General features: G+C 40.8%; 1 protein-coding gene across 3 annotated transcripts in view; it reads left to right on the forward strand.

The window, feature by feature from the left end:
* The window catches only part of LOC116376539 (hepatocyte cell adhesion molecule-like), a 63380-nt gene extending 55150 nt beyond the window's left edge, over positions 1-8230 (forward strand). For all 3 annotated transcript variants that reach the window (XR_004211967.1, XM_031837658.1, XM_031837659.1), the window contains 3 exons: positions 6452-6784; positions 7178-7453; positions 7596-8230. Coding sequence is in view for 2 of the 3 variants with exons in the window: in XM_031837658.1 (XP_031693518.1) it covers positions 6452-6784; positions 7178-7453; positions 7596-7708 (722 nt within the window). In the remaining variant the exon portion in view is untranslated. The remainder of the gene's footprint in view (positions 1-6451; positions 6785-7177; positions 7454-7595) is intronic.
* The last annotated feature ends 4383 nt before the right edge of the window (positions 8231-12613 follow it).

Consider the following 12613-nt stretch of genomic DNA (forward strand, 5'->3'; position numbering starts at 1 on the left):
TTCAATTCCAGCTACCCAATTCAAATACCCAAGTTTAACAACTTTACAATTCAGGCAATACAAGAAAGATACAGAACTAAACACCTACAAATGGCTGAGTATATATCTGGAAAATCTGAAATGTGCAGGACGTGATCAAAGAGGCAACTAGAGAACTACAATTGAAATCGGAAGTTTATTAAAACTCATTTTTCAAGCTCTCCACAAATGCATTGTCAACAAACTATAGTTTTAGTAAATCGGTTAGGACATCTACTTTGTGCATGACACAAGTAACGTTTCCAATAATTGTTTACAGACACAAAACATTCACCGTATCACAATTCCAGTGGGTCAGAAGTTTACATACACTAAGTTGACTGTGCCTTTAAACAGCTTGGAAAATTCCAGAAAATTATGTCATGGCTTTGAAAACTTCTGATAGGTTAAGTGACATCATTTGCACAAATTGGAGGTGTACCTGTGGATGTATTTCAAGGCCTACCTTCAAACTCAGTGCCTCTTTGCTTGACATCATGGGAAAATCCCCCCAAATTTGTAGACCTCCACATGTCGGGTTCATGCTTCAGGGGTGAAGGTACCACGTTCATCTGTACAAACAATAGGATGCAAGTATAAACACCATGGGACCACGCAGCCGTCATACCGCTCAGGAAGGAGATGCATTCTGTCTCCTAGAGATGAATGTACTTTGGTGCGAAAAGTGCAAATAAATCCCAGAACAACAGCAAAAGACTTTGTGAAGATGCTGAAGGAAACGGGTACAAAAGTATCTATATCCACAGTAAAACGAGTCGTATATCGACATAACCTGAAAGGCCGCTCAGCAAGGAAGAAGCCACTGCTCCAAAACCGCCATAAAAAAAGCCAGACTACGGTTTGCAACTGCACATGTGGACAAAGATCTTATTTTTTGGAGAAATGTCCTCTAGTCTGATGAAACAAAATAGAACTGTTTGGCTATAATGACCATGCTTATGTTTGGAGGAAAGAGGGGGATGCTTGCAAGCCAAGGAACACCATCCCAACCGTGAAGCACGGTGGTGGCAGCATCATGTTGTGGGGGTGCTTTGCTGCAGGAGGGACTGGTGCACTTCACAAAATAGATGCCGTCATGAGGATGGAAAAATGTGGATATAGTGAAGCAACATCTCAAGACATCAGTCAAGAAGTTAACGCTTGGTCACAAATGGGTCTTCCAAATAGACAATAACCCCAAGCATACATCCAAAGTTTTGGTAAAATGGCTTAAGGACAATGAAGTCAAGGTATTGGAGTGGCCATCACAAAGCTCTGACCCCAAACATATAGAATATTTGTGGGTAGTACTGAAAAAGCATGTGCGAGCAAGGAGGCCTACAGTCCTGACTCAGTTACACCAGCTCTGTCAGGAGTAATGGGCCAAAATTCACCCAACCTATTGTGGGAAGCTTCTGGACGGCAACCCGAAACGTTTGACCCAAGATAAACAATTCAAAGGCAATGCTACCATACTAAATGAGTGTATATAAAAGTCTGACTCACTGGGAATGTGATGAAAGACATTTTCACATTCTTAAAATAAAGTGGTGATCCTAACTGACCTAAAACAGGGAATTCTTACTAGGATTAAATATCAGAAATTGTGAAAAACTAAGATTAAATGTATTTGGCTAAGGTTTATGTAAACCTCCGACTTCAACTGTATGTATAAACGCAATCGATGTGGCGGCGCCGCCACACCAGATTGAAAACTACTTGGGCATGCTCTCTCACCACACATTTTCCTGCAGCTCTGGTTTATAATCTACCTGACAGAGGACACAGTGTTGTCTGATATTGTTAAATCGTGTTTCCTTGATATTACGAAAGGTGTCCCACAGGGGTTGATTTTAGATTCTGTCATTTTTACTGGTTATGTAAATAATTGTCTATCTGCAAAAAATTAACATACGCCTGTATGCAGGTGACAATTTTTTGCATGCTATTTATTGCCCCCACTGTTAACCAGACTTTTTCAGAGCTGCGATCTGCCTTTGTTGAACTGAAATTAACACTTTTTGAATTTAAAACCAAGTTCATTATGTTTTCCAATACACCTAAAAATGTATCTTATGATATATGCATATGTACATTGGATAGTGCCCGTGTTGATCGTGTCTCGCTTATAAATATCTGGGCATCTGTATTGCCAAAACGTTATATTTTAAAAAGAATATGGATGAGTTAGTTAAGAAGTTGAGAATAAAAATTGGCTTCTTTTTTTGTAATAGATCATGCCTCTCCTTGAACAGCAAAAAGCAGATAATTCAGTCAACTTTCCTGCAATTACTAGACTACGGTGACACCGTTTATATGAATGCAACTACCACTACACTGAAACCATTAGATGCAGTTTAGAATAGCACACTTCGCTGTATTACGGGTGACGGGTTCATTACAAATCATTCCATTCCATATCAGAAAGTAAGCTGGCCCTCACATAAGTCTTGTAGATCAATACACTGCTCTCTTTTTGTTTATAAAGCCCTCTTGTGCAAACTTCTGTCATACCTTACCTCATTGTTCAATTACAGAGCTACGAGTTACCGGACCTCGAAAAAGGCCTCTTGCCGGGACTGGGGCTGGGATAAATAAAAATGAAACATACAAATATAGGACAAAACACACATCATGACAAGAGATACCACAACACTAAATAAAGAGATGTTAGACAACCACATAGCATAGTAGCAACATGACAACAACATGGTAGCAACACAACATGTTAGCAGCACAAACCATGGTACAAATATGATTGGGCACAGACAACAGCACAAAGGGCAAGAAGGTAGAGATCACTACAGATCACTGCAATCCTTCCTTATTCATGCGTTAGAGGTCACTCACCTCTGAATTGCTGTTTGCAAGAATGGACCGAGGAAGAGGAGGTATAAGGATACAAGGATATTTCTTTCTTCTCTGCATTGCAAGGGAAAACAACCAGGGTGATGTTGATGAAAACATGTGGCCTGATCGACAAGAACGAATGGAGATGAATGTGGTATACTGTATGTTGTTGAATTTTTGTTTTTGCAGCGATTTGTTAGCTAGGTTTAGGTTTATTTTTATTCTCTGTATATACTGTACAGCATCATTGAATTTGTGAAGGACAACATGGAAAAAGGTCAAATAAATTAGCCTTTTTTGCATATTATTTTTGTATTAATACGTGTCACATCAGTTTGCAAACAGTGTAAAAAATGTATATTGAGTTAATAATGTTACGTACAAATAGGAATCTCCAAAACGCATGTGTTTCAGCCTAGCTCAGTGCTTTCTTTGGTGGTGGGGCAGGCCAGCAGAAAATAGGAGCATTTGACCATGATTGGCTCAGAATTGCACCATGATTGGCTCAGTGTTCTGTCACTCATGGGGACACTACGTCATCCACCTTTAGTAAGAGTAGACATCAAGAATGTGAGCCATTTGGGTCCTGCCATAGACTTAGATTACAAGTCCCCTTCCAGAAGGCTCAAGGTCATTGGTCACAGATAAAATGACGTCAAATCAAGTTATATCTACAGTGGCTTGGATTGGACTGATCATGTCAACATCTTACTTTCAAAATCTTAGCTAGCAGTCATAATCATAAATCAAGTAGACAATCTGTCAAATCCTATTTAATTCTTGTTATATGAAGAGAAATAATGAAGATAAATTATAGATAAAACATATCGGTGCTCATCGGCTATTGGACAAAGATTACACAAGTTGGAAATCCCAAATTGAACAATGTGTCACGCCCTGATCTGGTTCACCTGTTTTTGTGATTGTCTCCACCCACCAAGGTGTCACCCGTTTTCCCCAATAGTCCCTGGATATTTATTCCGATGTTCCCTGTTTGTCTGTTGCCAGTTCATCTTGTCAACCAGCGTGTTCTTCTTTGCTCCTGCTTTTTTCTAATCGCTATAACGGCTGTTGGTGGAAGTAGGTGAGGACCAAGGTGCAGTGTGGTAAGAGTTCATCATTTTAATGGTAAAACTGAACACTATCAAACAAGCAACAAAAGAACAACCGAAACAGCTCCGTCAGGTGCAACACAGTGTCACGAACCCCGCTTCCTGAGTCTGTGTTTGCCTGTGTTTCTGTCCTGGAGTGTGTTTCCGGTGTCCTGGAACGCACCCTGTCTGGTTGCCGGGCAGATTAGCTTGTTGGGAGATCGATGTTCACCCGCACCTGTATCCCATCAGTAATCTGCACACCTGTCCTGATCATCACCTCTCCCCTTCAAAAGCTCTGACCTGACATCCATTCCCTGCCGGATCGTTAGCCATGAACAGTATGTTGTGCCATAGTATCAGCCTCAAGTTGGATAGAATTTGTTTTGTTGTTTTGTACGTCTTGCTTGCCTTCAACTTACCTCCGTTTGTTCTGTCTTCAGTTACTCACCCGGATCATTTACCCCATTCCCGCCTGGTCATCGGAGGATTCCGCTTCCCCATTGGATCCACCTATTTACTCCCATCAACTCACCACCGCTGCCCGCTACGCCACCTGGATGTATCTACCCACTCACATTCACTTGTAAATAAATACTCACCTTCTTCCTACTCTCCTTGTCCTGGTCTGCTTCTGGGTTCGATTTTGAAGAAACGTGACACACACACTAAACAGAAAATAACTACCCACAAACACAGGTGGGAACAGGCTACCTAAGTATGGTTCTCAATCAGAGACAATGATTGACAGCTGCCTCTGATTGGGAACCATACCAGGCCAAACACAGAAATACAAAACAATAATGAAAAACATAGAATGCCCACCCCAACTCACGCCCTGACCAAACCAAAATAGAGACATAAAACAGGAACTACGGTCAGGACGTGACAATCGCTCTTTTGCTAGTCCTCCCATTTTTGACCGTTGACTCTCAGCCTGCCTTGACTCTGAGCCTGCCTGCCACTCTGTACCTCGTTATGATATTTTGCCTGTCTGTGACCATTCTCTGGCCTGCCCCTTGGATTATAGTAAATATCAGACTCGAACCATCTGCCTCCCTTGTATGCATCGGTTTCACCCTGTGCCCTTATACAATGAGTCGTTTGGAAGGAATCAGTGGTGCAGTGCAAAGCAACCAATAAAATTAGCCTGCTATTCAATGGAGTGCCTGATTTATTTATTTTTCTTTCCTGAGCTCCCACCATAAATCCAGAGAATGCCAGACTGATGATGAAACCGTGCCACATTCATGTTTCAGTGAGCACATCACAAGCCAAGGAGTCCAAAAATGTATTGTATGCTGCTGCATAAAGTGTAATATGCAAGGGAGATGGCTACAGTATACATAAAGTAATGCTAAGTGTAGTAAGGTGTTAGTAGCCCATGTGCTTCACCCTAATAATTTGGTCTATTTTCACCTCTTCATTTTGCTTAAGGTTACTGTTCTGACCTGGTGGTGCTGCACATGTAGCCTGTAACCTGTTTTTGAGATGTCAATCTAATATTGTAGGATGTTTCATTGTCTTTATTCCCCTTTATTTATCCTACAGTTCTTACTTGGTGTACAGGGTAAATACTGTAAGAGCAGCCCATTGTTAGGAATTGTTGCTGTACATTTCAAAAGTGCTGAACAGTTATATTGACTATGTCCGTCGTCGCTCACTCTTTGTCTATTGAAATTATGGAATGCCTCTTATCCATTATCGTTCCCTTATGTCGTAGTTTGTGCATCTCAATTGTCAATAGAAACCACATTTGTTTAGGGAAGTTAGCCATACCAGATGTTTTTTAAAAAGGCAGTAAAGCAGGCTGAATTGTTTCGCTGATAGCCAGGTGTAGCAATGGTAAGGATTCAATCCATGGTGCTGAAAAGAGAGCTCTGCTGATGGGACAGCTTTATGTAGGCCCTAATAGTTTGTGTGCCCCACTTGTTGCCATTTATAGTGCCCTTAATGTATTGTGTACATTAGGGTCTTTGCTGTCATGCATAAAACATTTTGCCCACCAAGATTTACATGCTAAGACTGCCGCTGGTCTTAATGCTTTATTGCAAATTATGTTTTGGCCAGCGTTGTCATGTCTACTCCTGCGCTGGCATCACCAGAATACTAACCACCAGTCCTGGCAACTCATTACGCACACTTGCGCCTCATTAGGCACACCTGGGACTTCATCACCTCCCTGACTACTTCCCCTGTATATAGCACTCTGTTGTCATCACTCACCAGGCAATATTGTTCATGTTTCCATATTTTTAAGCTTCTCTTTTTGTATTGTTCCATGTGCTTTGTTAAACTAACTGCATTTGCTTCCGGACTCCCTGTGTCTACGTTACAAACGTGTTTCAGCTTGGGGCTGCATGTACATTTTGTTTTAGGAAAAGTGACTTCTGTTCTCAAGCAATCGAGAAACTAAGTTGCGACAGTATGTTAGAGAACTATGATATTTAAGTCAATACGTTGATATTGAGTCTCTCTCTCTCTCTCCACAGTACTCTGCTCAGCCCAGCATTCAGAACAGCATTCAGAACAGCCAGAGACTCGGCAGGTGAAAGGCATCGTGGGAACGTTTTTCTCTTTTCCAGAAAGGGTGTTGACATCTGGCAATTTACTTTATGGAGACCTTGGCAATATTGCACATGTGTACCCTGGTAAACAAAGTAATACAAACCTTGAGAAGAGATATAAAAACCACCTTCACTGGAACAATGTTACTGGATTCTTCACTTTGTCAGACCTACAAATAGACGATTCTGGGGTTTATACTGTGGAGAATGGAGATGCTGAAGAGAAGATGAGACATACATTTCAGCTGACTGTGTACTGTAAGTGTGTGTGTGCTGTAAATGTCAAAATCATTACAGCTGCAATCAGCAGTAGAAACCATACTAAAGTGGTCGCTTTATTGGTTTGGTTAGAAAGCAGAGGGCCTGGAGAAATTTAACCACTCCCAAACTCATAGAGCTATGGATGCAAGGCCTGATCAGCCGTTATATAAAAAGTATAGTTTTAACCATGTTTTGAGACCATAGCTTTTGTTTGCAATTTCTTTGTTTACAAACACTGGTGTAAATCAAGCTCATGTGGCGTTAAGTTGTATTCATCAAGACTCAATGATTCCATATCATTAATTTATATGTCCAAAAAATGATGTAACTGCTCTTTGCCACTTTAAAGAAATTCCATTTCACTAATTCATATTTCATTTTGCCTTCCAGATGTTCTGTCAAAACCTCAGGTGACTGTTCATGAGAACATCTCCTGTAGTGTTGTGTGTTCTGTGGAGAACGGGAGAGAGGTGACCCTGTCCTGGTACAAAGGAGGGGAGATACTCAACCAGACCAGCAGCCCTGACCACATCACCCTCTCTCTACCTCTCAAGGTGGATGAACAGAACAGAGACTCTTACAGATGTGAGGCTGCCAACCCAGTCAGCAAGGGGACAGCTGTTGTTCCACATTCCTGTATAGAGAGTGATCCCTCTAAGGTGACAGGTAAACACATGTACAGTATTAATGTTACATTGCAGACATCCAGACAATACCAACTTCTATATGAAACAATAAGTATGGTAGAGCTCATTTTATGAAATGCAATGTTTTAATTAAAATATTGTTTTCTCTCTTTTTATATTAGATGGTGATGTGAGGACTCTTATTGCTGTAATCTGCGTTTTGTTGGCTTCAGGACTTGTTGGACTTGCAATATATCTTACATTGAGATGCATACGCTCACGTGCAGGTATTTAGCTTTTAAAGGGGTGAGGTCATTCTCCTTGTCAAAGTCAAAACATGTTGTGCACAACCTTTATTAATGACCATTGATAGTGTTTTTATAAATGTAGGAAATGTTTGCCTGAACAACGGATGCAGGTCAAATGAAGTGGTGTATTAAGGGAATTTTTACCTATGACTAATTATGTATATTTCAATCAGGCCTGATGAGTCAGAATACTATTATGTTACTGTACATGTATGAATTTTCTTGATCCCAGTACTGAATATAATGTGATCAAGAGTTTAGAACATTGACGGTCTGTTCCTTGGTACAAATGAAGAACTATATCTCCAGACTGACTAGAATGCTTATCTACACTGGCTGACCTTGGCTCTAGGCAAGGAGGGAAGGCTTGAACTATAGAGCCTTTCTACCAGGGTCAAGAAGAGACGGAACATTTAGAAAATGCTGACGTCATTTTCAGTTTACAACCTGTGGTAAAATGTGTAAGTACTCAGTACTCTCGAGAATAAACTCTGCTGTTTTGATTTTGAGACTGGGCTCTGTCTATTATTATAGAATAAGGGTCTTACAAGTCCTTATGAATGGACAGTGTTTAATTTTAATTGGATATTAAAACAGAGTAATTTAATTCCTTTAACAATTATCTTCCACACTTCCTCTGCTTGGTCAGACAGTTGCATTATCTCAGACCACTTCTCTAAATGTTGAAAAAAGCAGAAGGCACACACAAGCACAGTCTTACAATTATTTCGTAGGTTCTCTGGTGCCAAAACCACTGCTAGTACAGGTACCCATAGTAACATGATTCTTTAGTGTTTTCAGAACCTGTCTTGGGGATGAGCATTTGTGCATATCTGTTAGTAACTCCCACCCACACTGTGTATTTAATTGACTTTATTTGCTTTTATGGATTCACCTGAAAGAAAGCAAGATGATGTTCAGTATGCAGAGATAACTCACATTAAACCAGCAGAAAACCAGGTTAGTAATAATTCTACAGGCTGATAAACATAGGAGATGTAATACAGCTGCTTTATCAGCCCTCATGTCTACAACTGTTGGCTTTATCTCTGTGTCAGTGGGTTCATGTGGTATTGAGTTGCACAGACCACCTGAGTTTGATAACCGGCCTGATGTCATTGCAACCAGTTTTGCCCAAATGAAATGTTTGGGTTGCACAATGAGACGCCACACTGCATATTGTACATACAGCACCAGTCAAACGTTTGGACACACCTACCCATTCAACTGGAATCACAACTGCAGACCACATGTAACCATACCAGCCAGGACCTCCATATCCGGCTTCTTCACCTGTGGGTCGTCTTGGGGGGGGGGGGGGGGGGGGTTTCTGTCTGTAAAAAAAAAAGCCCTTTTGTGGGGAAGAATTCATTCTGATTGTCTGGGCCTCGCTCCCGCGTGGGTGGATCTATGCCCTCCCTGGCCAACCAATTGATGTGCCCTTGCACAGTCATGTTAAATCCATAGCTTAGAGTGTAATTGATTTATTTAAACTGACTGTCCTTTAACTTCTTGGATATAGGGGGCGCTCTTAATTTATGGATGAAAAAACGTGCCCGTTTTAAGCGCAATATTTTGTCACGAAAAGATGCTCGACTATGCATTTAATTGGCATCTTTGGAAAGAAAACACTCTAAGTTTTCCAAAACTGCAAAGATATTATCTGTGAGTGCCACAGAACTCAGGTGCTACAGGTGAAACCAAGATAAAACTTCAACCAGGAAATGGGCAGAATTTTTGAAGCTCTGTTTTCCATTGTCTCCTTATATGGCTGTGAATGCGCCGGGAATGAGCCTGCCCTTCCTATCGTTTCTCCAAGGTGTCTGCAGCATTGTGACGTATTTGTAGGCATATCATTGGAAGATTGGCCATAAGAGACTACATTTACCAGGGGTCCGCCCGGTGTCCTTTGTCTAAATTGATGCGTAATCTACAAGCTGCACGCAGTCATCCAGTGATTGAGAGGAGAGAGGAGGCTTTCAACAAACGATATATCATGAAGAGATATGTGAAAAACACCTTGAGGATTGATTCTAAACAACGTTTACCATGTTTCAGTCTATATTATGGAGTTAATTTGGAAAAAAGTTCTGCGTTTTGAAGACTGAATTTTAGTTTTTTTTTGGTAGCCAAACGTGACACACCAAACGGAGCAATTTCTCCTAAACAAATAATCTTTCAGGAAAAACGGAGCATTTGCTATCTAACTGAGAGTCTCCTCATTGAAAACATCATTGAAAACAAGTTCTTCAAAGGTAATGATTTTATTTGAATGATTTTCTGGTTTTTGTGAAAATGTTGCCTGCTAATGCTAATGCTAAATGCTACGCTAGGTGCGCTAGCTGTTACACAAATGCTTGTTTTGCTATGGTTGAGAAGCATATTTTGAAAATCTAAGATGACAGTGTTGTTAACAAAAGGCTAAGCTTGAGAGCTAGCATTTTCATTTCATTTGCGATTTTCATGAATAGTTAACGTTGCGTTATGGTAATGAGCTTGAGGCTGTATTCACGATCCCGGATCCGGGATGGCTCGATGCAAGAAGTTAATGAACTGTAATTCAGTAAAATCTTTGAAGTTGTTGCATTTATATTTTTGTTCAGTATAGCAATGCCTTTGATCTTCCTACGTCTTTTACAGTATTTGCCAAGTCAGTGGACTTATGCTTGGCTTCATGGTTCCTCCCACTAGATGTAGGAATGGTTCTAGATGTGTTGACTGAGTTACTTACTGCAGAGCAATGAGATTAAACAACAGAGCATCAGACATGTCTTGTTTCCTTCCTCTGGTACAAAGTATCTAATAACGTAACATATGATCAGTTTTACTTTTTTGTTGTTGTTTTCCTACATCCCCCCTTTCCTTGTCCCTCTCAAACCTTTCTTCCCTCCCTCTCCCTGTCTAGGAGGAGCGAACAGGTATACAAGGACTGGAGTCACTTAGAAACAACCCTTACCTGACAGTTTATGATACACTCCAGTAACATCGCATGGCTACCAGCGAGGATGTTAACACTGCATGAAGGAGCAAAACAGGAAGGTTCTGAGAGGATGACATGGCAAATTCACACATGAGAAGGTGCTACATCTTAAATTGGATGTTGAGACAGTTATTTAAAATATTAGTTTAGAAAAATTAATGTAGGCACAGTTGTTACTGGAGAAAATTCCCATTTAACCATTGCGCTTTTATCATTTCAGACTTTCTGTGTTGGTCATTCTCACTTGTTTTTGTTGAATTGGGGCCTCGGAACTTCACTGATACAGACAAATTCAATAGCTATGCCTAGGGTTACTAGTAGGGTGATCCCTCTTTTCAAGTGCCCATTTTCCCAATGTAGAGGGTTAAAACAAATGGAACCTCTTTTAATACATTTCACTAATGTGTTTTGTTATGCTATTACTGGGCCAAAGCTTCTTTTCAGTTCTGTCTTTTCTGTTTAACATGTAGGTGCCTCCCCTTTATCTTTTTATAGCTGGTCATTGTTTAGCTTGCCAGTGGATAGCAGCGGTGTATATAAAGGCTGTTAGGCTACGTTGGAAACAAAGTCCACAAGTTTATATTTTCACCATGTAGATTCTATTGAAACATTTTTGAGTGGTCGATCTTGATTTGCATTTTGACTCAAATGATCTTTGGTGACATGCTCTTACTGCTTTTTGCAAAATTATCCGATCTTGCTTTGACAACAAGTGTGTTCATGCAGTTTGAATGTACAAAATCAACTGTTTAGTTTATTATGATGGACCATTTATTGCTTGTCTTTATCTACAAAGTATGTAGCTAATCTCTTAAGAATGCAATCCGTGGGGGAGTGTTTTAAGCCACTGCATCGCAGTGCTAGCTTTGCCACTAGAGATCCTTGTTTGAGTCCAGTCTCTGTCGACCCAGGGGGAGGTGCACAATAGGCCCAGTGTTAAGGGAGGGTTACAATCACTCAATCCTGCACACTCCTTCTAGAGCATTTTGTGCTCCACCTACAGTGGGGCAAAAAAGTATTTAATTAAGTCAGCCACCAATTGTGCAAGTGCTTGCACTTAGATGAGAGGCCTGTAATATTCATCATAGGTACACTTCAACTATGACAGACAAAATGAGAATAAAATTCAGAAAATCACAATGTAGGATTTTTAATGAATTTAATTAGCAAATTATGGTGGAAATTAAGTATTTGGTCACCTACAAGCAAGCTTTCAGGCTCTCACAGACCTGTAACTTCTTTAAGAAGCTCCTCTGTCCTCCACTCATTACTTGTATTAATGGCACCTGTTTGAACGTCTTATCAGTATAAAAGACACCTGTCCACAACCTCAAACAGTCACACTCCAAACTCCACTATGGCCAAGACCAAAGAGCTGTCTAAGGACACCAGAAACAAAATTGTAGACATGCACCAGGCTGGGAAGACTGAATCTGGAACAGGTAAGCAGCTTGGTTTGAAGAAATCAACTGTGGGAGCAATTATTAGGAAATGGAAGACATACAAGACTACTGATAATCTCCCTCGATCTGGGGCTCCACACAAGATCTCACCCCGTGGGATCGAAATGATCACAAGAACGGTGAGCAAAAATCCCAGAACCACACGGGGGGACCTAGTGAATGACCTGTAGAGAGCTGGGACCAAAGTAACAAAGCCTACCATCAGTAACACACTACGCCGCCAGGGACTCAAATCCTGCAGTGCCAGATGTGTTCAGGCCCGTCTGAAGTTTGCTAGAGAGCATTTGGATGATCCAGAGAATGTCATATGTTCAGATGAAACCAAAATATAACTTTTTGGTAAAAACTCAACTCGTTGTGTTTGGAGGACAAAGAATGCTGAGTTGCATCCAAAGAACACCATACCTACTGTGAAGCATGGGGGTGTAAACATCATGCTTTGGGGCATT

Source organism: Oncorhynchus kisutch, linkage group LG12, assembly GCF_002021735.2.
Source record: "Oncorhynchus kisutch isolate 150728-3 linkage group LG12, Okis_V2, whole genome shotgun sequence".
NCBI classification, from domain to species: domain Eukaryota; kingdom Metazoa; phylum Chordata; class Actinopteri; order Salmoniformes; family Salmonidae; genus Oncorhynchus; species Oncorhynchus kisutch.